The 26,410-nt window shown below is 43.8% G+C and overlaps 2 protein-coding genes across 13 annotated transcripts in view; both read left to right on the top strand.

Moving 5' to 3' along the window:
- Nucleotides 1-17,042, top strand: part of baz2ba (bromodomain adjacent to zinc finger domain, 2Ba) — a 61,838-nt gene extending 44,796 nt beyond the window's left edge. For 2 of the 11 annotated variants that reach the window (XM_041070010.2, XM_029143423.3), the window contains 24 exons: nt 239-331; nt 999-1,060; nt 1,336-1,401; nt 2,060-2,125; nt 2,390-2,434; nt 2,693-2,719; nt 4,610-4,675; nt 5,048-5,188; nt 5,596-5,850; nt 6,034-6,257; nt 6,745-6,819; nt 6,911-7,142; nt 7,228-7,290; nt 10,224-10,368; nt 10,629-11,428; nt 11,536-11,788; nt 12,012-12,167; nt 12,325-12,485; nt 12,561-12,787; nt 13,499-13,634; nt 13,742-13,888; nt 14,496-14,797; nt 15,297-15,440; nt 15,586-17,042. In XM_041070010.2, coding sequence (XP_040925944.1) covers nt 239-331; nt 999-1,060; nt 1,336-1,401; nt 2,060-2,125; nt 2,390-2,434; nt 2,693-2,719; nt 4,610-4,675; nt 5,048-5,188; nt 5,596-5,850; nt 6,034-6,257; nt 6,745-6,819; nt 6,911-7,142; nt 7,228-7,290; nt 10,224-10,368; nt 10,629-11,428; nt 11,536-11,788; nt 12,012-12,167; nt 12,325-12,485; nt 12,561-12,787; nt 13,499-13,634; nt 13,742-13,888; nt 14,496-14,797; nt 15,297-15,440; nt 15,586-15,742 — 4,043 coding nt within the window. In that variant the 3' untranslated portion in view covers nt 15,743-17,042. Of the gene's footprint in view, nt 1-238; nt 332-998; nt 1,061-1,335; nt 1,402-2,059; nt 2,126-2,389; nt 2,435-2,692; nt 2,726-4,609; nt 4,676-5,047; nt 5,189-5,595; nt 5,851-6,033; nt 6,258-6,744; nt 6,820-6,910; nt 7,143-7,227; nt 7,291-10,223; nt 10,369-10,628; nt 11,429-11,535; nt 11,789-12,011; nt 12,168-12,324; nt 12,486-12,560; nt 12,893-13,498; nt 13,635-13,741; nt 13,889-14,495; nt 14,798-15,296; nt 15,441-15,585 lie in introns of all 11 variants that reach the window. The other 9 variants (XM_029143414.3, XM_029143418.3, XM_029143412.3 and 6 more) reach the window with 5 other exon arrangements.
- Nucleotides 17,043-17,664: 622 nt separating this feature from the next.
- wdsub1 (WD repeat, sterile alpha motif and U-box domain containing 1) lies at nt 17,665-26,386 on the top strand. 2 transcript variants are annotated; one of them, XM_029144042.3, is made up of 13 exons: nt 17,665-17,816; nt 18,566-18,977; nt 19,080-19,267; nt 19,685-19,771; nt 19,856-19,949; nt 20,335-20,368; nt 20,438-20,478; nt 21,409-21,515; nt 21,636-21,659; nt 21,979-22,005; nt 22,388-22,567; nt 25,391-25,525; nt 25,637-26,386. In XM_029144042.3, exons 1-13 carry the CDS (start codon nt 17,726-17,728, stop codon nt 25,795-25,797), a joined length of 1,581 nt encoding a protein of 526 aa, XP_028999875.2. In that variant the 5' UTR covers nt 17,665-17,725; the 3' UTR covers nt 25,798-26,386. The 2 variants fall into 2 exon arrangements, with proteins under 2 accessions (XP_028999875.2, XP_055363502.1); XM_055507527.1 differs by lacking the exon at nt 21,636-21,659.
- The last annotated feature ends 24 nt before the right edge of the window (nt 26,387-26,410 follow it).

Below are 26,410 nucleotides of genomic sequence, written 5' to 3'. Positions count from 1 at the left end.
TTATAACACTGTGTGCCATTAATCAACCAGCCATATTTCAGGTGGCTAAGAGCAAGAAAGGAGTTTCAGTTGGGAACAATGTAGTATAAGGACAAGGCCGTTTTTTAACTACAATGATTGTGGCGTTTATGTTTATGTGCTGCATATGTAATAATATAAATAGATACTCCAGTCTTTGTTACAGCAGCTGTAGGTAGGCCTTTTTCAGTGACAGTGCTGTCCTTTTCACGTCATGCAGAGATAGCCCGACAGGCTGCCCAGATGAAGCTGATGAGAAAACTGGAGAAACAGGCGCTAGCACGCGCTGCCAAGGAGGCTCGGAAACAGCAAGGTAAACATTTAGATTGTACTGCGGTATTGTGTGTTTGTATGCATGAGACTGTAGGGATGTCAGTGGCGGTTCAGTCAGTCACGTCAAGTGATTTTGAGCTAAATGAATGTATAATGAAGACTAGCAAAGCTCTTGATGGCTGTCATAATGCCTAAGTAGACATTGTTTGTATGTGACTAGTCCCTATAATGAAATTATTTTATCATACAGTTTATTGTTCAATATTTTTTAGGGTAGCTCAGGAAATGAGAACAAATAGCATATTTAATTTAATAATTTAAAGTAAGACATACATAATAATAACATAAAAGAATAATTGAAAAAAAATAAATCAAGTTGATTTGTAATAATAATATAGAACTCTAAACTGAAAGGAAATATTGGGTTATTTTTATTTTATATGTATTACAGCCAGATAAATGAGGTTTTAAATATTATCTTTGTTTTACATAGCAGTGTTTTTGTATCTTAAACCTGCAGTCTTAATAAACACGTGTGCTCATGTGTTTATCGGCTAATAACCGTTTAGAATGTAGTTCCTCGCGTGTCTTTGTCCGTTGTGTAAAAAACATGATGATCTCAGTGAGAGCTCCTGAATAAGTAAAGCTCTCAGGAGTGAATACAGGTGGTTCTAAACACTAACATAGCCCTGACTTGACTCTTGTAGCTATCATGGCAGCGGAGGAGAGGAGAAAGCAGAAAGAACAGCTCAAGATCCTCAAGCAGCAGGTGGGCCTTTCTTCATCTACCCGCTGACAAACCTTTTCCTTAACTTTCTCATCACCTAAGTGTCCTGACACACGTAACCCCTGTGTGCACCACGCTAGATGCTGAATGCTTATTTTTGAAACTGTATCTTTTCAATTACCATCATTCCTTGTAATAAACTTACTGCTGTGCCCTTTTGGCCACCTCAGTTGTAATAGAGAGTTAGCAAGGTGATGTTTTCCAAAGTCCAAAAACGTATTAAGAGATTAATTTTCTAAAACAATTTTTTTTTACAGGAAAAGATTAAGCGTATTCAGCAGATTCGTATGGAGAAGGAACTCAGAGCACAGCAAATTTTGGAGGTACAGAATCTGATCCAATAGCACCTCTGATTGAGCAGAACATTCCTGGATAGCTACAGCCTCAGTCTATAGTGTTTTAATCTTCCTAAAGCTCATTACTGAACAGCAGCATGCATTGGAGGTAGCTGCGTCGTCTTAGGCATAATTCCACATGGAACTAATGCTAAATTGGTCTTGGTTGATGGCTGTTGAATATTAAAATGGCTGTTGCTGCCTCTTCAGACTTTATTTAAATTGGACAGAAAAGTCTTTTTTTTCATCAGACAACAGTAACAGTTTAGCATAAGTGGGTCGAGGGGAAAAAAATAGGTGCTGTTTTCTGCACACGCACACACAAACACACGAGGAGATGCATACACACACACGCGCCGGCGCACACAATTATACTGTAGGAGCTTCAAAGTGTTTTAGCAGGACTAAATCAATTTTGAGTTGACACGGTTGGCAAGCCACTCTTAACGGGAGGCTTCAGAGTTTTCACAATTATGTGTTAAAGAGATACATTATTCATTTGCTGTGTTTTACAAATTTGACTGGCATTCAGGAGCATAAAATCTTTGCTCACAGCAGAAAACTGGAAACAATCAGTTAAAGTGCAACAAAGCCCGACTGATTGATATATGTCTCTGTGATTCTTGACCTTAATTTTTATTCACAGGCCAAGCGAAAAAAGAAGGAGGAAGCTGCCAATGCTAAAATATTGGAGGCTGAAAAACGAATAAAGGTACGTTCATTGCTAATTCTAATGTGCCTCTTGAAACGTGTGAAATGACTGTTGATATATTTAAAGCCTAAAAAGGGAAAGTTGCTCCATTATTTGATATGTAGTGCGATCTGGGGTCTCATCCACTTAAGAAGTTGCTGGCAATGAAATCAAAGCAGTCTTTTGAAATGGGCTGAAATTCCATCAGTCTGCAGTGATTTTCATGATATTGGCACCATGGAAGCATATTGATTTTCCACTCATATTCTCTTTCTTTTCTTCAAGGAGAAAGAGTTGAGGAGACAGCAGGCAGAGATTCTCAAACACCAGGTAGGCATTCACCACCATTTGGCTCAGCCTCTTAAACAATATAGTTACTGCTGAATAAAGCCATTTACCTCAAATAGGAATTTGGAGGCATGCATTTGTGTGTGTGTGTTTATGTGTGAGCATATACTGTATGAATGTGCCTAATTACCAAACATTTATTTAATTACACTCTGAAGTATTTCTATTTATTAAACCCAGTGCTTATTGGTATTGGATATCACTTCTGTTTCATAATATTTTGCCAACTCTCTCTGCCAGGAGTTGGAGAGGCATAGACTAGATATGGTATGGGTATGTTTATTTTTGTACATCTAACACCTGCATCGTGTAACTGGTTGTGTTATGGTTGTCATAGCAATGCATTAAGTGTAGCACTGGCTGCTGTCATACTACATTCTTCTGCATGGCTTTCCAGCAAAACCAACAAAAAAAAGGAAAAGAGTCAGTATGCTGCCTCCATCTGCTCGTCCTGAGGGACAACTGACCCTGTCACGGTGGCCAGGCAGCTTCTGTCCCCCCCTCCCCATCCTACTCCTTTTACTCAGAATACATTCCAAAGACTGCTAGCCAATCCACACTCACTGTCTGAAAGTGCACTCAAGGAGTTTCCATCCATCACATACATTGTCTAACTGTTGTATTGGAGTAGCCTGTGTTACCCATGAGTGCTTGACAATTTTGGGCCAGACATTGAGCTTGTGTCTGTTCGTCCATGCATCTGCTCTGCGGTCCACAGAGTGCTGGACTTTAACCTGCCCCATCCCAGCCTCTCTGTTACTCACTGTTCTTGTACTCTGCACAAAGAATGAAAAAAGCTACTGAGAATCATTTTGTCTTTATGGCGGAGACACATCCAGGCAGATTTCCCATAGCTTGCCTTGTGGAACAAACACAGTACAACCTTTACTTGAAAATAGACTTTATCGACTGTAACAGCCAAACGATCAGTTCCACCATGGAGACAAATGTGGTTCTGTGTAGCATTTTATTTTGGCCTGGCTGTCCTGCTTGTAGCCCTTCTCACTCATACACAGCTGCAGCAATCTGAAGGTCTACCTATCCGTTTCACAGTGGACAAACTACATGTAGCGTTACATGCAGCGCAAAGAAGGGGGGCAAATTAAGACATCAAATAATCCTGGTATTTAAGGTTGTCACTTGCAAATGAAATGCATTGGATTTCTTGTAGTTTTTTATCATAATGACCTTTAACATATTCAGTGTTGTTGATGAAATTGAAATCTAGGAAAAAGCTGAATGCCACAGGCTTGATGTCCTTTTTGAACTTGTCCCTTTTGAAGTTTTCCATTTGTAGATAAATCAAACCAATAAGAACATAGAAATATTGTAGCAGAGTGCCTGGCATCCAGCCTGTTTTTGTTTATCACAATGACAAAACAATCTTCACAGACAGCCCATTTTAGTCACTATGTGCTGGAAAATGTCCTTGGCAAACCCTAATAGTGGCAATTGTGTGTTTCTGGTGATCAGAGAGGGAATGACAGCCTGATATGGCAGAGCGGGAAACCTAAAGAGATCAAATAAAACGATAGTCAGTCACTGGTGATTCCTGTGCCCTTTGCACTAGGCTGTGTATAATGCACCAAAGAACTACATAGACGTCTCATCCCCAGCACTCACACGCTGTGCTAATACTTAAGCTGCCAGAACCAATGAAGTAGGACTGCTCTGTTTGTAACCCCTCTTTGCCATTCATACCTCTTTGTCATCTCCTCACCAATTAAAACGATACATCAGATAAACATTAGCGTCGAGTCACGTAATTAAATTTATTATTTTGATCACAATGCCAGCGTGGCATGCCAGAGAACTTCTGGCACCCGGCGTTTTGTTGCTTTTGTTGCGTCAGCTTTAGTCTAGAGGTGCCATCACCGAGTCCGGCTGCTTCTCCTTTTGAGCCTGTCATCACATCTACTTTGTATCGCATCTATGTGTCGCTTTTTGGTTGTCATTGTACTACTGTATTCTTCACTTATGCTTCCACCGTACATGTGAAAGTGTATACATGTGAAGCATTGTTTTGTGTTCGTTTTAAGTACGGTGCCTCTACTGTGCATCACAGTTTTACATTAATACATACTAAATGTAGTGGAATGTGAGCAAGGTGTGTGCTGTGCCTTCTTGTTAATGTACCGCTGTTTCCTGCCACTCTAGGAGAGGGAGAGGAGAAGGCAACATGTAATGCTGATGAAGGCTGTTGAGGCTCGCAAGAAAGCGGAGGTAGTCCATATGCACACAAATAAATGCAGAAACACACACACGGTACACTCAATAAAAAGCGCCTAAGTCATTATTCCCTGGATAGATTCCCTCTTTCTCTCCTTTTTGTGCGCTTTTTCCCTCCATTTATTTTTTTTCCTGCACACTTACCAAGTCAAAAGATTCTGGCCCTCAAGCACTTTTCCTTTGAATGCACAACAGCATTAGGCTGAATTCTAATACTGCTCAGCAAAGTCAACTAAACCTTCCTGTCTGCTCCTGCACGCACACACACACACACACACACACGCACACACACCCATGTGCATACACAAAAATGTATGCACACACACTGTGCTTCGCTAATGGTCCCTCGAATTTTGGACTCTCTAGGAGCGTGAACGCTTGCGGCAGGAGAAAAGGGATGAGAAGCGTCTGAACAAAGAGCGTAAACTGGAGCAACGGAGGCTGGAGCTGGAGATAGCCAGGGAACTGAAGAAGCCAAACGAAGACATGTGTCTGTCTGATCACAAGGTAGTTTAGACTGGGTGAAGCTGATCACTAATAAAAATCTAGGTTGCTGTAATGTGCATTTTAAAATTGTTCATATTTATGAGTTAACCTGCCCCAACACAACTGTCAGACTATGGTTATTATTGTTATTACTAGATTAAATTGTAAGTGAAACTCACTTTTGGACCACATCACAACGGAGCAAGTTTAACTGTGGATATGTGCGCCCCCAAGTGGTAAAAGCAAGTACTGCATAATGTAGAGATAAGCAGTCATTACTATAAATTGGAAAGCACCATCTTGATAACAGTCAGCAGATGTGTGTGATCCCATTATATTGTGTTTTTTATAGGATTTCATGTATTTTGCTCACTGTAATACAACAGGAGCATTAACAATACCAACCCTACTCTCTTTTCTTTGTCCAGCTTCTCCCAGAGTTTTCCCGGATTCCTGGGCTCATCCTACCAGGACAGGCCGTATCCGACTGTCTGATGCTGATGCAGTTTCTGCGCGGCTTTGGGAAGGTTTTGGGTCTTGATCTGAATGCGGATGTGCCCACCCTGGGCATGTTGCAGGAGGGTTTGCTCAATGTTGGGGACAGCATGGGTCAAGTCCAAGACTTGCTGGTAAAACTGCTTTCTTTAGCAGTCTGTGATCCTGGCTTACCACCTGGGCAAAAGGTGAGCTCAAGCAATGCTTTTATACCTAAATTGAATATTCATGTAGTGCTGTACTTTCTTTTAATGTGTGTCCTATAGAGGGGTCTATAGAGTAAACCAATTTACATTTGCTCTAGTTGCAAAAACCTTCATTTGACATTCAGCAAACTTAGGTCTTCTTCACTGTCTCTTTCCTCCTGTCAGACTAAAACTATGCTGGGCGACCACCTGACCAACGTTGGGATCAACAGGGATAATGTGTCTGAAGTCCTACAGATGTACATGGGCGCCCATTGTGCCAATACAGAACTAGCACCTCTGGCGCTCAGTCTGAAGACCAAGGCCTTCCAGGCCCACACACCTGCCCAGAAAGCTTCCATCCTGGGCTTCCTGGCTAATGAACTCGCCTGCAGTAAAGCTGTTATCAGGTAAGCGAAGGAGATTTAGGTGAAAAGCAATAGTGAGCTTATCGATCTGGGCCCAGTTAAGTATTTGTTGTCTGATGGTTATAAAGTGGTCTTACTATCTCTGAATTGACATAATTAGGCATGCAAAGTTAAAACCCTTATTCACCAGCTGCACACTGAAAAACTATATTCGTCTGTGACACACTGCATACGCTTTTATATTGCTTAACACTTTTCATTATACCCCAAATTATTCATTAGCCAGTAATGATATGTTTTATTGATGCAGTGGAAAATACTTAATAAAGCTGCAGGAGGGAGCAATAATTTGCAGTAGAGTCCTTTTGATTGTAATTATGCAAGTATTAATTTGTGCTCTGGGATAGCAGCTTATTAAACTTTGGCTGTAGATAGTTGCCACTCTCTGCTCTTTTGCGATAACTTTCTATCTGAATGCCAAAACATAGATAGACAGCTGTAACTCACAGGATTGCATTTTCCCACCCAGTGAAATTGACAAGAACCTGGATCAGATGGCAAACATGAGAAAAGACAAGATCATCATGGAGGGGAAACTGAAGAAGTAAGTATTTTAAAATATTTTATTTTAAGTCTTAAAACTTTTTTTCTCCGTGTGCTCTGTATCACGCTGAACTTGTGTATTGCAATGCAAGGCTGAGGACCATTTATGCCAAGCGCACTGGGAAGAGGGAGGCTAGTATGGGTGCAGATGAAAACCAGTCCATTGGCACTCCATCCTCTGCCGTCAAACGCAAAAGAAAGCTAGGCGGGGACAGCGACGATGATGAAGATGATGATGATGACAGCGATGACCAGGCCGAGGAGGAGGACGATGAGGAGGAAGAAGATATGAAGAAGGTTAAAAAGGTGGAGACCTATGATGAGGTAACGTATTATCTTTAGCTCCATTCATGAAAGTCAGGATAAAATTCCCTTGCATATGTTTGCTGAACTTGTTTTGTCGTGGCAGGATGACGTTGACCAGGCCACAAGTATCGAGGAGCTGGAGAAGCAGATTGAGAAATTAGCCAAGGTATGTTTTTTTTTTAATGAACACGTGCTGTGATAAGGTTAATACCCATTAACATAGATTTGTGAGACTTTAGATAATGAAGGCCTGGTTGGTTGACACAGATAAAATGTGAATGGAAGAAAAACACAGAGCGAGATAAAAAATTCTATTGGTGAAGCAACTGTTAGGCGATAAACCATGAAAATGTGGAGTGTTATTGCTGATTTAAAACTGTGAATGGCTATAAACTCCAGGGAAATATTGTGTGTGTGTGTATATATATATATATATATATATATATATATATATATATATATATATATATATATATATATAGAAACTGCCAAGCAAAGGCTACAAGCCTTGGCCAGCCGCCTAAAGAGATACACCAGAGATAACGAAGCCAGACGAATAAACCGGCTGTTCGCAACACAACCTGCGAAAGTGTACTCTCAATGGCAGGGTAATAACAGCAGAGCAGACCCACCAAGGCTGGAAACTGAACAGTACTGGAAAGGGATATGGGAGAGGGAGGCATCACACAACAACAATGCACAGTGGCTGGTGGATCTGAGGGAAGACCACAGCAACCTCCCTGAACAGAACCCAGTGACTATCACAGTGGCAGACATCCAACAAAGAGTCTCAGGTATGAAAAACTGGACAGCACCCGGCCCTGACATGATCCACGCCTACTGGCTAAAGAAACTCACTGCAATCCATGAGCGCCTGGCAGCACAAATGAACCAGCTGCTAAGGGATGGGACTCACCCTGAATGGCTAACCAAAGGGCGAACGATCCTGATAATGAAGGATCCCTCAAAGGGTACTGTCCCATCCAACTACCGGCCAATAACCTGTCTCTCCACAAAATGGAAGCCATGGATCGACTACAAGAAAGCCTATGACTCAATGCCACACACATGGATCACTGAATGCTTGGAGCTGTACAACATCAACAGAACTCTAAGGGCCTTCATTGCAAACTCGATGAGGTTGTGGAAAACCACACTTGAAGCCAATGGGAAGCCACTTGCCCAAGTATCCATCAAATGTGGCATATACCAAGGAGATGCACTGTCCCCACTGCTGTTCTGCATAGGTCTGAACCCCCTCAGCCAAATAATAAACAAGACTGGCTATGGATACCGACTCCGGAACGGGGCCACCATAAGTCACCTCCTCTACATGGACGACATCAAGCTGTATGCTAAGAATGAGCGAGACATCGACTCGCTGATCCACACCACAAGGATCTACAGCTCAGACATCGGGATGTCATTCGGGCTCGAGAAATGTGGGAGGATGGTGACAAAGAGAGGCAAGGTAATCCACACAGAAGGGGTCTCACTTCCAGAAGGAACAATAGCAGACATTGAGGACAACTACAAGTACCTTGGAATACCACAGGCGAACGGCAACCTTGAACAGGCAACAAGGAATGCGGCAACAGCCAAATACCTCCAACGAGTAAGGCAAGTCCTAAGAAGCCAGCTCAATGGCAAGAACAAATCCCGGGCAATAAACAGCTACGCTCTGCCAGTGATCAGATACCCTGCGGGAATAATAAGGTGGCCAAAGGAAGAGATACAGACCACAGATGTTAAGACACGAAAGCTCCTCACCATGCATGGAGGGTTCCACCCCAAATCCAGCACCCTGAGACTATACGCTTGCCGCAAGGAAGGAGGCCGAGGACTAGTGAGCGTGAGAGCCACTATCCGGGATGAAACATCCAAGATCCATAAGTACATCAAGGATAAGGCCCCGACAGATGACGTGCTGAGTGAATGTCTCAGGCAGTGGAGCACAGAGGATGAGATGCTGGAAGAAGGACCATCATGGGAGGACAAGCCCTTACACGGGATGTACCACCGAAACATAACTGAAGTGGCTGATCTCAACAAATCCTACCAATGGCTTGAAAGGGCCGGGCTGAAGGACAGCACAGAGGCACTTATCCTGGCTGCACAGGAGCAGGCCCTGAGCACCAGAGCCATAGAGGCCCAGATCTACCACACCAGACAAGACCCAAGGTGTAGACTGTGCAAAGAGGCCCCTGAGACGGTCCAGCACATAACTGCAGGGTGTAAGATGCTGGCAGGGAAAGCATACATGGAACGCCATAACCAAGTGGCTGGCATAGTATAAAGGAACATCTGCGCAGAGTATGGACTGGAAACCCCAAGGTCAAAGTGGGAAACACCTCCCAAGGTGGTAGAGAACGAGCGAGCCAAGATCCTGTGGGACTTCCAGATCCAGACTGACAGAATGGTAATGGCGAACCAACCAGACATTGTGGTGGTGGATAAAGAGCAGAGGAAAGCCGTAGTGGTGGATGTGGCAATACCAAGCGATGGCAACATCAGGAAAAAGGAACATGAGAAACTAGAGAAATACCAAGGGCTCAGGGAAGAACTGGAGAAGGCTTGGAAGGTGTAGGCCACAGTGGTACCTGTGGTGATCGGAGCACTAGGGGCTGTGACCCCCAAACTGGAGGAGTGGCTACAACAGATCCCTGGAAAAACATCCGAAATCTCAGTCCAGAAAAGTGCAGTCCTAGGAACAGCAAGGATACTGCGCAGAACCCTCAAGCTCCCTGGCCTCTGGTAGAGGACCCGAGCTTGGAAAGTGGATGAGACCACCCGCGGAGGGTGAGAATAGAGTGTATATATATATATATATATATATATATATATATATATATATATATATATATATATATATATATATATATATATATATATATATATATATATATATACATACACACACACACAATATTTCCCTGGAGTTTATAGCCATTCACACATATATATCATATATATATATATATATTATTATAAAATTGAAATCTTTTAAATATATATTCATATATGAAATAGCGTAGTGGCATATGGTCAGTAAATCACAATGGTTCTAAGAGGACTGTGTTGTGTCTTTTACCTTTGCAGCAACATCATCAAACCCGAAGAAAGCTGTTTGAGATATCCCATTCTCTGCGCTCTATGATGTACGGCCAGGACCGTTACCGGCGCCGGTACTGGGTCCTTCCCCACTGTGGAGGAGTCTTCATCGAAGCCATGGAGAGTGGGGAAGGTAGTCGGAGCGCTCAATGATGTCTGACGATTACACTCGTGATTACCCACGATGTGGCGAATTTAACCGTTGCGTGTTCAGCGGTTAATAATGCTGATGGTGTTTTGTTTTATCTTAATTCTTTCAAATTAAGTTGAGATTGCATCTGTAAACAATAATATTACAACACAAATCTACTTATACCAATTATTCAGCTGTAGTATCTCCAGCCGTGGTTTGGGTTTCAGCTACATCAACAGGTCTCTCTCATTCCCCTGCAGCTCCAGAGGAACTGGAGGAGGAGCGTCAGAAGAGGAGGAGAGCAGCGGAGGAGGTCAAGGTCAAAGAGGAGCCTCAGGAGGTTGAGCTGCACAAAGAGAAGCCCACAAACGGGCCGAGCATTTGCACACTAGGCTTGGAGCAACAGGGAGAGGACGAAAAGGAGCACGGCGGGAAGAAAGGCTCCTCGGCTCTCTTCTACCAGCCACCATCTAAACTGTGCACGCTCCAGGACGCCAGCAAGGATATGAGCAAAGACACCGTGAAGGCAGAGGGCAAGGAGAGTCACAGTGTGAGGCAGAATGGCAGCCCTGGGGGCGCTAATGCTGCAGCCACCCTAACGTCGTCCTCCCCCACTCATAACAGGCCGGAGCTGGCAGTACCAACCACCTCCTCCATGGTGACGAATAATGACACTACAAACATCCCTCCCCCAGCCTCGGCTTCCTTACCTGTACCCTGCTTAGCTCCACGTGAAAGCCCAGGGAACACTCCTCCAACCTCATCCCCTGCCCCTTCCCCCCACCTCCCATTCCAAGCCAACGACCAGCTGCTCCGAGTGCTGACGGAGAGGAGTGGACACTGGTTCAGTCTGCTACCACGCAACGCCTGCGACCTCTCTTCCATCACCACCACTCCTCCAGGAGCACCCCGCCTGTCTCCTCAGGACACCTCCACCCCAGCCAGGCCCAAGTCCCCACCCCCTTCCCCTGCCCTGCCTCTCACACCTTCAGCTGCCTCAGCCTCTGCCAGCCCACACCACCCAGCAGGCCTCCTCAACTATCCACTATCAGCCCTCCAGGTGAGGCTGTCGAAAGCATTCAAATAGACTCTTAAATATCACAGGACTTACAGAAACTGTGCTCCTCTGCCTTTTCCTCCCTTAAGTGTTTTTGTTTTACTCCTCAGGTTAAGTCAGGTGCTTCGTTGCTAGGAGTTTCTTTTGCGAGCTGGCCCAGTGGTATAATAAGTCCCAGCCTGCCTCTGTGCAGCAGCCCCAACCCCATGCTGGGTCACTCTCTGGAGGGCAACACAGCAGCAAGTATCTCCAGTAAGAGTGACTCGCCTTTACCTCGCATTGAGAAAACGTCATCCATGCCCTCTCCTGCACTGGAAATACCCAAATCCCTTGACCACCCCACACCTCGGCCCATCCCAGAGGGTGAGTGACGAAAAAACTCCTCATCTTTGTCACTTTAGAAGTTTCACCTGCCTGACAACATTTGACTTGCGTGAATAATCCAAGATAATTGGTTGAGGGAATGTTCTGCTCTACAGCGTACCTTTTCATTTGGGTATAACATGGCTGAACGCAAAGCTTTTTTTACAGGGATGCATGTTCATTGTAGTCTGGCTTACGTGCCTGTTTGTGCTCATTGTCACAGAGATGCTGACAGGGTGGTGGCGGGTATCTGATATTGAGGAGCTGAGGGCTTTAGCCCAAGCTCTCCACAGTCGAGGCATCAGAGAGAAGGGCCTCCAGAGGCAGATGCAGAAGTACATGGAGATCATCCCCCAGGTCTGCACCAAACACAAAGAAGGTAAGTGTCTCAGCACTTCATCTGATCATTAAGATTCATCTCTCCATCGCTGAATATGTATTACATTAACACGTGTTAGTCTATGGTGTTAATGTGTGGATGCATCACCACCAACGCTCTCTATTTGTGACTGACATCTTTCATGTTGCCCATCTAGTAGCCATGATTGAGCTGCGGGACCTGGAGGAGAGCCAGGTCAGTGTGGAGTCGGTGCGGGGCTGGTGTGTCGAGGAACAGGCCATGGAGATGGACATTGCTGTGCTACAGCAGGTAGAGGAACTGGAGAGAAAGGTCACGGCAGCCAGCCTGCAGGTCAAGGTAAAATACTGACATGAGGACACCAATGTTGCCATCAAAGGTCAAAGAAGTGAACATCCGATTTATATCCTGCAGGGTTGGACATATCCTGACCCTCAGTCTGAGAGGGAGGACCTGGTGTATTACGAGCACAAGCCCCTGACCACCAAGTCTACTGCAGCCTCAGCAAACGGGGGAGACAGGGACTCCAAGGAGCACCCAGATGAGCGGGGAGAGAAGGGTGGGGTGATGCGTCACCTGGACAACCCGTTGGACATAGCAGTGACACGTCTGGCTGATCTGGAGCGCAACATCGAGAGAAGGTACCTGAGGAGCCCCTTAGGTACCACCATTCAGATCAGGCTGGATAATGTGGGTACGGTCACTGTCCCAGCCCCCGCCCCATCCACTAGTGCTGACAGGGAAGGGTAGGTCATTTCTCCAACCAAAGCTCCCCACTCTCCCACTAAGACCCTTTCTTCTCTCTGTGCTTTATGTTTCCCATATTACTCACAAAGTGTGGGTCTTTGCTGCTTTTATGGCAGATTTTTGTGGTGGCTTGTTACATTTCAGTTTGGTTCTTTTTGGTCTTGTGCTGTGTGTTTTTGTGGGTGGAAGGGGGACTCCACTTAGTTTCATTTCCTGTACAGGCATTGTTCACTGGCACTTGTTTTTCTTCTGCAGTCATCTGCATGGTGTTGTGCATCAGTATCTTTGGTTATGGGCTCCCACTATAGTGTACAGTACACACTTACACAGGTCCCGCTTCTTCACTCTTTCTGCATGAACATCCCTTTAACATGACAATATGGGTGTGAACCTCTCCCCAAGCGCCTACACTCACTCCCCAAATTCTCATGCCTGTCTCTGCACAGCTGGAGCTCTTTATGGTCTACTGTCTTGTTGGCGGCTGGATAAATTGATAGCGTTTCCCGCTTTGTGTGTACATGTGGAATTATGGCCACATAGTCATGTATTTGTGCACGTTCGTTTCTCTTCGCTGAGCTTTTTTCTCCTGCTACTTGCTCACCCAGTGGCGAGGAGGAGGTGGCCCATGGCATGAAGGTGTGGAGGAAGGCCCTGAGCGAGGTGCGCAGCGCTGCCCAGTTGGCCATGTGTATCCAGCAGCTGCAGAAGTCCATCGCCTGGGAGCGCTCCATCATGAAAGTGGTGAGCAAAAGAGGCAAACAAGAAGCCACGTTTCTACCGTTTCCAGTCAAAGCTAATTCTGTACCGTGAGCGTATGCTGGTTTCTAATGGACGCACTCATTTTGTAGTACTGTCAGATGTGCAAGAAGGGAGATAATGAGGACCTTCTCCTGCTGTGTGATGGCTGCGACAAAGGCTGCCACACTTACTGTCACAAACCTAAGATTACCAGTATCCCAGAGGGAGACTGGTACTGCCCAGCCTGCATTTCCAAGGTAGACTTCTTCAATGCAATGCATTTGCTCAGTGGGTGTTAGACATTAAAATCAGAATTCATCAGTCATATGCCATGTACATACTTACTTATTCTTACCACCCTCTCCAGGAGCATGACAAAGCTCAAAGACTTAATAACCATTTAATAACATTTAAGTATTAAAACTATTATATTTGCTATTATTCATAATGTAACACATTTCGTAATCGAGAGTTACTGTATTTTTAGGCTGTCATTTGTATTATTGTGTAAAATATATTCTGCATCTTAACCCCACGAGGATTCTGTGCTCAACAAGTTCTCAAGGCATTCGCGAAGATTTTACATTGGCCCTGAAGTTTTATTATAGAATATCTCAAGTTTTATTGCTTGCTGGTTGGAATCAGCCTTTATACCACATAACAATAAGGCTCCTCATACATATTTCTACTCTAGCTGGAAAACAGCAGACTTTATTGAATGCGACCAGGGGTAAAATATCTCTAATACTGATACTATGACGAATAGCTCTGGTATTTTAGTAAAGGCCAATATTAGTATGATAAATTGTTTTTAATGGACACAGTACTATTAGTTTTAATTGCACTATTGTTTTTGTGGCACAGGCAAGTGGTCCATCCCCCAAAAGCAAAAAACCTCAGAGCAAACCAGTAGCATCCAGCGTAGGAGGTGGCAAGAAAGGTGGGGAGACGAAGAAGAACGGGAAGCAGGCAGGTAATGGGGATGTGTCTGAGGATGACTCAGCCAGTGCCAGCAGCACACCCAAGAAGGGAGCAAAGGACAGCAACAGAAAGAGGAAGCCAGAGGAGACCCCCCCTGCTCTGCCAGCGTCCACTCATGACAGTCCTGGGTGTGTGAAGCGAGCCAAGACGGCTCGAGACAACAACAGGGACCTGGGTCTGTGCAGGTATGGGGCTTCCAACCTTTATGCTGCTGCTACAGTAGGACACTGTAGGACTGGCTACTTTCAGGGATCATCTCTATAGTTTCTAATTATTCGAACCCTGGGTTTAAAGGTGATTTGTATGTGTAGTGAGTTGTCATTTCTTCAGCACAAAGTCAGCTGTGTCAATCATTTGTGTCATTTATTTAATAGTGTAAGACATCACCTTCATTGGCTCATTTAGGGGAAGCATGTCAAAATAAAATGCTGACTTTATCATCACCTTTTGGCCATAAAGCAATAACAACTAGCTCAAAGATGCCACTGACGCTCTACAGAGCTGACTCAGTTCTCTATGGGCTCATAAATGTGTCTGATACGTTGTTGGTACAAATCTTTATTGTAGTTGCTTTGAATAAGAACAAATACTAAACCTTCTCTGAATTGCAACCAGTGTATACAACAAGTGCAATTCTTACTCTTTGACCAACTGTGTGTGTGTATGTATGGGTGTTTTCAATAGGGTTCTCCTTGCTGAGTTGGAGCGGCATCAGGATGCATGGCCTTTTCTCACACCCGTCAACCTGAAATCGGTCCCTGGCTACAAGAAGGTCATCAAGAAACCGATGGACTTCTCCACGATACGTGAGAAGCTTGTGAGCAGCCAGTGAGTTCCCCGCCTGCTTCTGCTTGTTCTTTTGCTATCAAAAGCCTTAGAGTTAGTTAGAATGACGTTCTCCACGCTAGCAGCTGTATATGAGTTGAACTGGACTTTCGCCTAAAGTTTGTTTGTTTATTTTTTTTTATTACAGGTATCAAAACCTAGAGACTTTCATTATTGATGTCAACCTGGTCTTTGATAACTGCGAAAAATTCAACGAAGACAACTCAGACATTGGTCGAGCTGGCCATAACATGAGGAAGTTCTTTGAGAAGCGCTGGACTGAGCTTCTGAAACAAACTAACTGAAAATTCAGATCCTCTCTATGAACCCATTCAACCTTTCATGACGGAGCATCAGGTTTTTCTTTGGGTTTTATTTCCTGATGGAGAATGCGGCTGTGCGGGATGGAAAGAGAAGTGAAAAACATTAAAAAGGAACCCATGGTGTGCTAAAGGGAGGTGTCACCTTGAAAACAAACAAAGAAACTGTCTTTACCTGAGGTGTGCTGGATTTATTACAGCAGGGATAAAAGCCCCAAAGAGTCCCAGAGAAGTGGGGTGTCATAGTGCAATACCATTCCCTGTCTCAGAACACTGCACTGAATGAATCCTCAACTGTCACTGATGTTTCTGCTCTAGAATACTTTCCACTACTTGTAAATAGTCTTTTGTTATTTAATCGTATTATAGTGAATGTATTTAATTTTGTAATAATTATTTATGAATCAAGGTCCACTTCATTTTCTACGAAAAGGAAGAATCAACTGAACCGCTTTGAATTTAAAAAAAAAAAGGAATGTGTCTTTGTGTTATAATTTTTTCACCCAAATATCAGACAAAGCCAAGAAAAAAACTGTTTACACTGTTCAGTGCTTTGGGGCATCAGAGGACTGTATTCATTTGTTCAAACTGTAAAACTGCATTTATTTACAGGAACAGCAGAGGAACAGTTAGACGATGGTGATTCATGTGTATATACTGTTTATTAATGTCAATATTATGTCTTGTTTGGAACGATGTGTAAAAATTGTTTAAGAATATTAAGATATTGTTTATGCCTTAGAATGATTGTAGCATTCTATTTTAGTGAACGTGATAAAAACATTATCATATATATTGTTTGTACAGTATATACATATCCTCTGCAAACACTGTGGTATCCTTAATCTTGGTAGTGCCTACCCTTCCAACAGGGGCATGTAGGGGATGTTATTGGTTTTAGTTTTCATTCTGTTGATGACATTATTTTTTTATTTGATTTCAATCCAACAAGGCCTCCAAAGTTGGACAGCGACACAGAAAACCATTCCTCACCGTAACCGAGTAAAAAAAGGAACAACCAAGCATCCAGTTATGCTTCCATGATGCATTTCCTCGTAATCTGCCACAATACAGAGGACCTAAGGCCATTTGTAACCACTGTGTTGAACCTTGCTGTGTGTTGTGGCCTGATGGAGGCAGCTAGATTTTTTTGTACCCAAGTCAAGAGTACTTGAAGTTACTTTATTTAAGATATTGTGGAATAAAAGTATCATTCTTTTGTAGGAGCTTTATTTTTCACTAGTGTGTGGCACGGACCTATTAAAAAGGATGTTTTTTAATGTAAGTGACTTAAACTGGTTTTATTTCAATTTCACCTTGCAAGTACTGCTTTACATAAAAGGTGCTGTGATGGATCTATGGAGGAACTCTTTCTTCGCTCACATATCGACATGCATTACTGCTGAGACAAGTGTTTTTAGTGGTGATTAATCGGTTGCTTACTTAACGTGACAACGCAATTCGTCAGTCAGTGAATAAAATGTCCAAAAATTGTGAAGCATATCCTTTTCAATTTCCTAAAGCGCAGCATAATGTTCTAAAATGTACTGTTTTGTCCAATAAACAGCTCAGTTTACAATCGCCTAAACTAAATAAACACCAAAATATTGACATTGATCCTAAATCAGAGAATTTTGACAAGTTTCTCAACAATGCTCCTATAAAAGGGTATTCACAAAAGAAATGTGTCTGTGTCTTCTTCCACCTCCCATAACTTTATATGAGGACCTTAACCTCAGGTCAGACTGTGGCTGCACTTCACAACCTCCAGCCACAATGACAAGTGGAGTTACCCTAAACAATTAAAGGGCAGATATTTAATCACCACAAATGTTAGAAGTCACTAAAAATGATGAAACGAGAGAGGAAACATAGTCTTGACAAACAGTGTAGCTCTTTATTATTACGAAATAATGCATAAAAAGCATGATATAAATAGTGGAAGTGCAACTTGAAAAACAACCTTAAATGTACAGTGACGTAAGGCGTAAACGTCACGGTCAGCTGTTCAATCCGGAAGTAAACAGCGCTGGACCGAGCAGCAACACGACGGAGGAAGGTATGAAGTATTTAGAAGTTGTTATGATGTTAATATGATATTAAAACACAGGTTTGGTTCCACATATATGTTTGGCTCTTTTTCCACCGCCAGACACTCACACGTATGACGCAGTAAAATGAGACGTAAAATTTATTCTCGACTCTGTTTGTAACGGTTAGCTACGCTCTGTTTCTTTTGTACATGTATTTTTTTTGTAGCTTTCTTATTTCTTATGTTCAATTTTATTGTGATGTTTAAATATTTTTATCATATCTTGTGTTACTCATTCTGTTGAAATTAAACATGAATCTGTGGTATGTTACCTGGCAATACACATTATTCCCCCAAAAATCAAAATTTTGTGGTATTTTAAGTCACAAATCCCATTTAAATTGATTCCCTTTATATCTAAAGACAAGAAGCAGGGTTTAGTTGAACGTTTTCAGATTTCAAACAAACAAAATTAAACCTGGCAGAACAGGACAGCCCTCAGCTTGTTTACCATATAAACGTCCCAGACTGTTGTTATTCCTCTGAGCACATATGATCCCTGGTAGGTGTGATCCGTTCAACACGTTTCTAGGACACCAGATACTGGATGCTCCACTGGCCCTGGCAGAAGGATTCTTATGTCACATTTCCAGTTAAACTGGAATCAGCCTGATCACACTGAATCAGCCTTAAAAGCTAATGATCGTATAATGTAACAGACTCACTTTTGCCATGCGTGATCTCACATTTTTGATCATTATTGTCCCTTTCACCAGGAACCACTTTCCAAATGACGTCGCTGATTTGCACTTTGCAACACCATCGGGACGATGTCAACTGGTGCGCCTTCTCAGGCAAACTGCTGGCCACGTGTTCCGGCGACAAAACGCTCCGGGTCTACGACACGACAGACTTCTGTGAGCTGCCTTTCTCGCCGCTGTCAGGACACGGCTACAGCGTCCACTGCTGCTGCTTCAGTGCCTGTGGACAGTTCCTCGCCTCGTGTTCCACTGACGCAACCGTGGTGATCTGGTCCATGGCGTCGGGTGAGATCGAGTCCGTCCTGGAGCATCCGGGTCGCAGCCCGGTCAGAGTCTGTGCACTGTCCCTCGACTCCGCTCACCTGGTCTCTGGTGCAGCTGATGGCACCTTGGCTCTATGGGATTTTCCTTCTAAACGTCTGTGCAGGTAAACCTGACTGATGAGGCTGTACCTGAATCAGTTAGTCCATGGTTTTCAGCTTGCTCTTTGGAACTAAACGCGACTTGGCTGTTGGCTGTGTTTGTGAAGGACCGCCACAGTGAATGACGCCACGGTGGTGGCCTGCTCCTTCAGCCCCTGCAGCCAGCTGTTCATGACTGGCTCCAGCTATGGGGACCTGCGTCTGTGGAACCTGGACATGAACCAGCTCCATGTAGAGAAGAATGCCCACGACCTGGGAGTCACCTGCTGCACGTTTGCTCCCAGTATCCTCATTGGTGAGAAGTCATCAACTTCTTTGTGGCACGCAGCCTTGTCAGGTGTTTCCAGTGACATTTGATATTTTTAACCTACATGGGGCAGTGCTAATTTTGTTTCACACAAATTTGTGACCTTAATAATTTTGGACCTGAAATCTGCCTGTTAAAATGTTTGAAAGATACAAGGAACTGGATATAGAATTAGACACACCCTTTATTTAGATAAAGTTACCAGCAGAATAAGTATCAAAATCAAAAGTCTCAACTCATTCATATGTACTGTTGGATTTTATAGTAATATAATAACTTAAAATCTTAGGCTTGTTGTATTCCTAACCAATGATGTGGTAAGAAGATGTTGGATTCCACAGGTTTAAACTCATCTAACACTGTTTACTGTAATATAATATGATAGTTGTACTCTATATGTTTTAGGTGGTCTAATGGTGCAGTTTCGTCTGGCATCCTGTGGGCAGGACAGTCAACTGAAGATCTGGTCTATTACCAAGTCCAGCGCTAAGAGTTCAGTCACATGCTGTCGCCTCCCTTTAACTTGTTTTAGCGTATCTTTGTCCAGCTCATACCTGCCTCTGTTGTCTCTCGCAGCCTGTAGGATGCAGCTCCTGCACACACTAAATGGACAGATGGCTCCAGTCCTGTCCTGTGCTTACTCCTTCGATGGGCAGCTGCTTGTGTCTGGGTGAGTTTAATCGAGTACAGTTACTGCACCACTGCATATTTGCAATCTTTGAATTATCTTTGAAACCATTCTAATGACAATTCATGGCCTATGCTTCTTAATTTCACATCAGCCTCTTAATCCTAATAAGATCAAGACACAGCTACTGATTTGTTTAAGGTTCAGGTCAGAAGATGACAGCGTGTAAAACAGATCATTTACGTGGACATAGAAGTAGGCCAGCGTCGCCACCTACTCCTGCAGTACTCAATGGGTCCACTGGGGAGAGACATTGATTGCTTTATGCCTCTGAGCCCAAGCAGATTTGACTCCACTGCACCATATGGTCAGTTAATTAAAACATTGCTTTGATAATAATTATTGCATCTTTTTTAAATTCCTTTAGCTCTGTGGACAAAACTGTTACAATTTATGATGCTGTAAGTACCTCAGCAGTTTATTAACACATGCAGCGTTTCTGTCTTGTTTACTCCTCTTTCTGTTTACAGAAAAATGCAGTTTTGCTTTACACGTTGAAAACGCACGAGAGGTGAATATGCACTGGACTTTGTGTTACACATTAGTTTTGTTCTGTTGATATCTTTAACCGGACAGTGAGCACAAAATGGACAAATGGACATGATATGATGAGACTTCAAACTGCATCAGACTTTGCCCTTATTGCTGCAGAGTATCAGCGCTATGGGAGGCCCAGACGCTGCAGTGCTGTAGTTCAGCCAGGAGACTGATGCTGAGGCAGAGATGCCCTCGCTACACCGCTCCTTTTGCATGTCTGTTTGCATGTGCGTAGAAACCACGGGCCAGTGATCACACTTGCTATTTGTGCTATTTATCAGCAGCGAGCTTGTTTCCCGTCTGTGGCACAAATGAAGGTGAAATCACAACTCTTGACAGTCGCCTCCAGGAAACTCATTTGGCTTCAGTCAAACTGGTGATAAATCGGTGGGAGACTAACTTGCGATTGCGTCAACGCGCACCTTTCTTTAATCACTGATTAGACATTTAGACATGTTTAAAGCCAACTAGCTTTTGAAGCTTTTGTGGATCAACATTTCTGAGCAACTCAGCTTAGGTTTAGAGATTGTCCTCATTAACGTTGCTCTGGCTTCCTTGAACCTGAAGAAAATCTGATTATAATCCTTATTTAGATCTGTGTACTGCATTCTGAAGTTGTAAGTCGATTTGAATTGGCCCTGATGGAGAAAATATTAATCACTGCGGCATGTTTAGGTCTGGTGTCAAGCTGAAGCGGCTGCCTTTTAACCATGAAAGAGCTGAACTGCAGCCTCAGACTTTCACACGGGCTCTTACAGCTGCTCAAATGCTCTGGACCCACATTTGCTTTGGTTTCTAAAAGCGTAGCATGAGCCTGCATGTTCACTGAACCAGTTTTTATTTAAAGTTTCGTATCTTTCCCCTTTTGGGTTCACCTCAGTCGTCGTGTTTTTCTCTACTGCAGGTATGTGACAGCTTGTGCCTTTTCTCCAACTTTACCGCTAATTGCCACAGGATCGATGGATAAGACTGTAAACATCTGGAGGCTGGATGATGGATGCAGCGGTCAAGGTGGAAAACACACACACACACACACACACACACACACACACACACACACACACACACACACACACACACACACACACACACACACACACACCTCTCACCTGTCTCTCCCTCTCTCTCCAGTGGAAGCTGGGAAGTCGTTACCTGGTAAGTTTGCTAAACTAACTAAAACTAAAAGGTTGTTGAGACCAGGATCTATTGCAACTTTCCTGTTTGCCTGTTTTACAAATCTGCCCTGAAAACTCAGTAAAACTCAGTAAATCTTCTGCTAATTCACAATACTCCAAAAAGGGCCGTTGCCATAGCTATTTATGGGTTGCGTCAGCCGTTTAACTTCATTTGGCTTGAAGGATACAGGTGTTGTGTCAAGGGGCCTTGCTTCTCTTCACCCACTCGTCTCAAGTGTCGCCCAGATTACTTTGCAGCGCTCATGTTTACAGTTATTTATCGCATTTGTGTGTTTCAGCGGAGACGGCGCTGACGTCAGATGAAGGTAGGGAGGAGGAAAATATAGCGAGAATTACATTAAGATGTGGGATATTATTCATCATAGAAATGCTTTTGCAAAAATAGATATAGGATTCATGTGTCTGTCAGTAGATGTCAAATCCTAGTTTTGCCTTGTATTGAAGTTCTGCTTCTTTTTATGTAGATTGCTTTGTATCAGGGAAAACATTAATGAAACTTCCATAGTTTTATTTCTATCATTAAATAAGTCTTGTCAGCCGCAGCTCCTGATCAGTAATTAATCAGCAGGATTCCAGGATGCTGTTGCATGGATAATGTGTCACAATTTTTCACAAGGTGCTGCCGCTGTCACTGCACTGACCGCCTCGCTTTGATTACCCCCCATCTCCTCCTCCTCCTCCTCTCAGGGAGAAACCCAGCAAGCCGATCCAAGCTGCTGGTCAGTGATTGGTCAGAAGAGGATATGTCAGAGTGGCTGGTGGAGGAAGGCCTTGGGGGATTGGTGGACAAATTCAGGGCCAACAACATCGATGGGACAGAGCTGCTCGGTCTCACCAAGGAAACACTGGCGTCAGAGTTGCACATAGGTGGGGAAGACAAACACCACATACTGATTAGCAAGCGCAATGTCACTTCCTCAGTCCGTTCACACACACACGTCTTAACGCTTGCTTCTCCTCTGAAATGTAAGAATATAAAGCCCTGTCCTTTGGGTATCACACGCTTGGTCCCTTCAGAGAATGAACACGGACGTGTGTGGATTAGGATGTTTCTGGCACATTAAATCAAAGTAAGGGCGAAGGAATGAATGAATGTTGATGGGGGGGGTTACTCAGTAAGATTACATAATATTAGACTGCACTGCAAAAGCACTCAGCTTTGCAATTCTGACTTTAATCTAAAGCACTTCATAAGTTGCATAACCCAATCTCTGAAGTATTTCCCATAAGGTATAAAGTGGATTTAAACCTAATACCATTAAGCCTTCTTGGTGATTTCCATGTCTGTCTGAAATGGACACAAATATTGCTTCATCATTTCTTTGCTGCATGAAACGCATTTAAAAGTCTGAAGTAGTGGTGTTATGTCATTGTTGTCACTCCACCGCTTGTGCAAGTGTGCGTCGTGCCGCTGTGCGCAGCCGTTTGTTGCGTCGTCGTGCGTTTGATTCGTGCCGTCAGCTCCCAGTTCTCTCCACCAGGGAGCAACACGCTGCCACCTCCATCAAACACGTCACTCTTGTCAATCGATGCGTCCTCTGTTGTCAATCCTACCTGTCCTCTGAACTCGTCCCCTCCACTTATCTCCAATCAATGGGGACTATATTAACCCCAGCAGTTACTCAGGTCATCAGTACATCTCTCACGACCGGCTCACACCTCACTGCTTTACCCCCGTGTGGAGACTGACAGACCTGTTTTTCTCCAACTCCAGAGACAGTTGATAATTCATTAGTATTTAGGTCCAAAACAGTGATCTTTCATAGCAAAATACTACAAAAAAGACCCTTCCATGGAGCAAGTGATCATTTTTCTTATTGCAGAAACTGTATTTTTCAGAACATCTAGGCTTTTGGATGGACCCACCTTTTTGCTGTCGTCAACAAGTTTACCCGTCTTGGGTCACACGCATACCCATCACGAGCGCACACATTGGGATGCTGGCTTTGGCACAAAATGGTCCAACTTGTTCCAAGACAGCTTTGGCTGCCTCACTTGGTGAGAGGCTGCCCACCAGACCTGGCCTCTTAGCACACAGTTGTGCATCACAGTTAGAGAGCATGCACCTCAACATCTGGCGACTGCTTGGAAGCTTGGCACCAGTGATGAATCAGTAATGATTCCAGAGCTGGGCCCTGCTGGCTACGATACGATGTACACGAACTGAATCTGTTGACTAAACAACCGGTTTGGTGTTTGAATGAGACTAGTTAAAGCATAACACAAGCAACCACACAGTGCAGTATTGACAGTGGTAGATCCCAGTCAGTCTGGATTGCTTGTATGTTGTTGGACCTTTTAAATCAACATCACAGTCATATTTTGCATCTGCAAGAAACACTTTTAAACACAATACAGATCAATAAGCTGGTTTTTACAGTCACTTCGGATGTTATCAGCCATAACGAATGGGCTGATCAGAACTTATCAGCGCATTCGTACGCACCGGTAGGTGCCTGCTCTGCCTCCTCGCGAACAGCTAACAGCTAGCTAAGATGCTACGTTCAGCAGCTTTAGAGGTTATTGTGGTTAGGGTTAGGGCTGGATAACAGGGTGGGGGGTTCAGGTTACGGTTAGCTAACATGATACAGCTAGCTACTTCCTAAGTTATGCTCGCTAATAAATCAAAACCAAAAACTTCGATCAGCGCCCCTACTGACTCTGCTGGTTAAATCATCCGAGCCGTGATCAACCTTACGGATCAATGACAGCGATCTACTGCACCTGTTCACCGCTGCCAGCAGGTAGATGGGCACCTACCGGCTCATACGTATGGGCTGATAACCACTGATAAGGACCATTGAATGGCGTGATAACGTCCGAAGCTGAATTTCCACTGGTGTGCCACAGGGAGGTGTTTTTAGCCCTCTGTTATTTTCCTTTTGAATTACATCCATGCTTTCCTCCATCTTCTCACTTGGCTTTACTTAACATTTTGTATGTTGTTGACTTTAAACCCTTCCTTATTTTGCCACACTTGTCTGCATAGTGGTCAACTGTACAAAATCCTTATGAGCGCCCAGGTCTACAATCTGGCCGCCACCCTTTAAATCTCTCCTTCATCCACCATGATGTTTTAAACATGTCAGTGATGACAAAAACAACAACGTACAGTCACTGCACAACAAAATGTTTTATTGACTGCAATGAAATACAGGAGCAAGTTGTTTTTAAGGTTTTAACGCTTCTGTGGAAACAAGAGGCATCATTACTTGAATCAGACGGATTATCAGCTTGCAAAGTGTGTTAAGGACTGAATAAAATAAAACCTTATTTTGGAGAGCTCTTTAAATGTTTTGTATCAGGCTCGGTCTGATGCATAGACCGGCTCGGTTCTACTGAAAACAGGCTCGGTTCTACTGAAACAACGGCCTAAAACCTAAAACGCACTGGCGCCTGCTCAGTATTTAACTTTGGAATGGACAGACTGTCAGCAGACATGATCTGTTCCCACCATGTACACTCTCACCCACGCTCACTTTTGCCATCCAACAGCGAGAGGTGCGAAACACAGGAATAATAAATGCTCAAGACCATGACATTGATATTAATATATATGTTTCTGCACGTTCGACTTATTCCATTCGATGCTCCAGTGGTTTCTATTTAACTGAGAGCGCATAAAATATTGATTGGTCTTTTTTATGGCATATTCTCTAATCAGTTTTCTTGTTTGTGCATGATGTGTAGAATCTCTAGGCCTGCGCAGTAAACTGCTAAGGATGGTGGAGGAGCTGAAGAGTGAATCAGTGTGTTCAGGCATTCCTGATGAGTTCCTGTGTCCCATCACCAGAGAGCTGATGAAGGAACCGGTCATAGCTGCTGGTAAACCAACGTCTGAACCCTTTTCCACTTAACACAATTTTCCCCACAGCAGTGCATAAATTGTCATGAACTCAGAAGTGAATGGATCTGCTTGTTTGGGTTATTCAATAGATGGCTACTCATATGAAAGAGAGGCCATCGAGAGCTGGATCCACACCAAGAACCGCTCCAGCCCTATGACCAACCTCCCCTTACTGACCACCCTGCTCATCCCTAACCACACCCTGAAGATGGCCATTGGTCGCTGGAAGACCACTCAGTCTCAGGCATAGACAGACACCGTAAAGCACAGGGATGCTCCAGCATCCCAGGTACAGGTTTGTGAGAATTAGCTCCAGCTCAGGCAGGTTTACCACTGAGCAGAAAAGCAAGCATTGATATTCTGTCTGGAAAAGTGACCTGGCTGCAAAGAATTCACTTGCTGGTCTGCCCCCACCTGCAACAACCACCAGTCTGTGCCTCTCCAGCTGCCACTTGCTGCCTTTAGCCTCAGGACATTGTGTTCCCTGCACAGAGGGTTTGTTTAGGCTGAGCCTATCTGAGTAGCATGCGCACATCCAGTACATAAAGATAAAAATATACCACAAAGTGGCTGCAGCTTTGTAGGATTGTGATTATAAAATCCTTCATTTGCCCATTTTACCATGCAGTTCACTCATTTTTGCATCGCAACAGAGTCCGTCGACCTGCAGGAGTTGGTGGCAGACATGACGGTTTGCTAGATTGTCTGAATGTAGCTGGACCCACACTGTGGGCTACTGCGCTTGACTAAAGTCGATCAGCTTTCTTGGTTTGCACAGACTGTCATCTACCATGTAATGCATTAATAAAAATAATAAACATGGCTTCAATGTTTAGACATTTCAGTACCTCGAAGACTTTTAT

This window comes from Betta splendens, chromosome 3 (assembly GCF_900634795.4).
Source record: "Betta splendens chromosome 3, fBetSpl5.4, whole genome shotgun sequence".
Classification (NCBI taxonomy): domain Eukaryota; kingdom Metazoa; phylum Chordata; class Actinopteri; order Anabantiformes; family Osphronemidae; genus Betta; species Betta splendens.
Note: the sequence above shows the minus strand (reverse complement) of the source record. Positions and strands in the feature narration are given on the sequence as shown.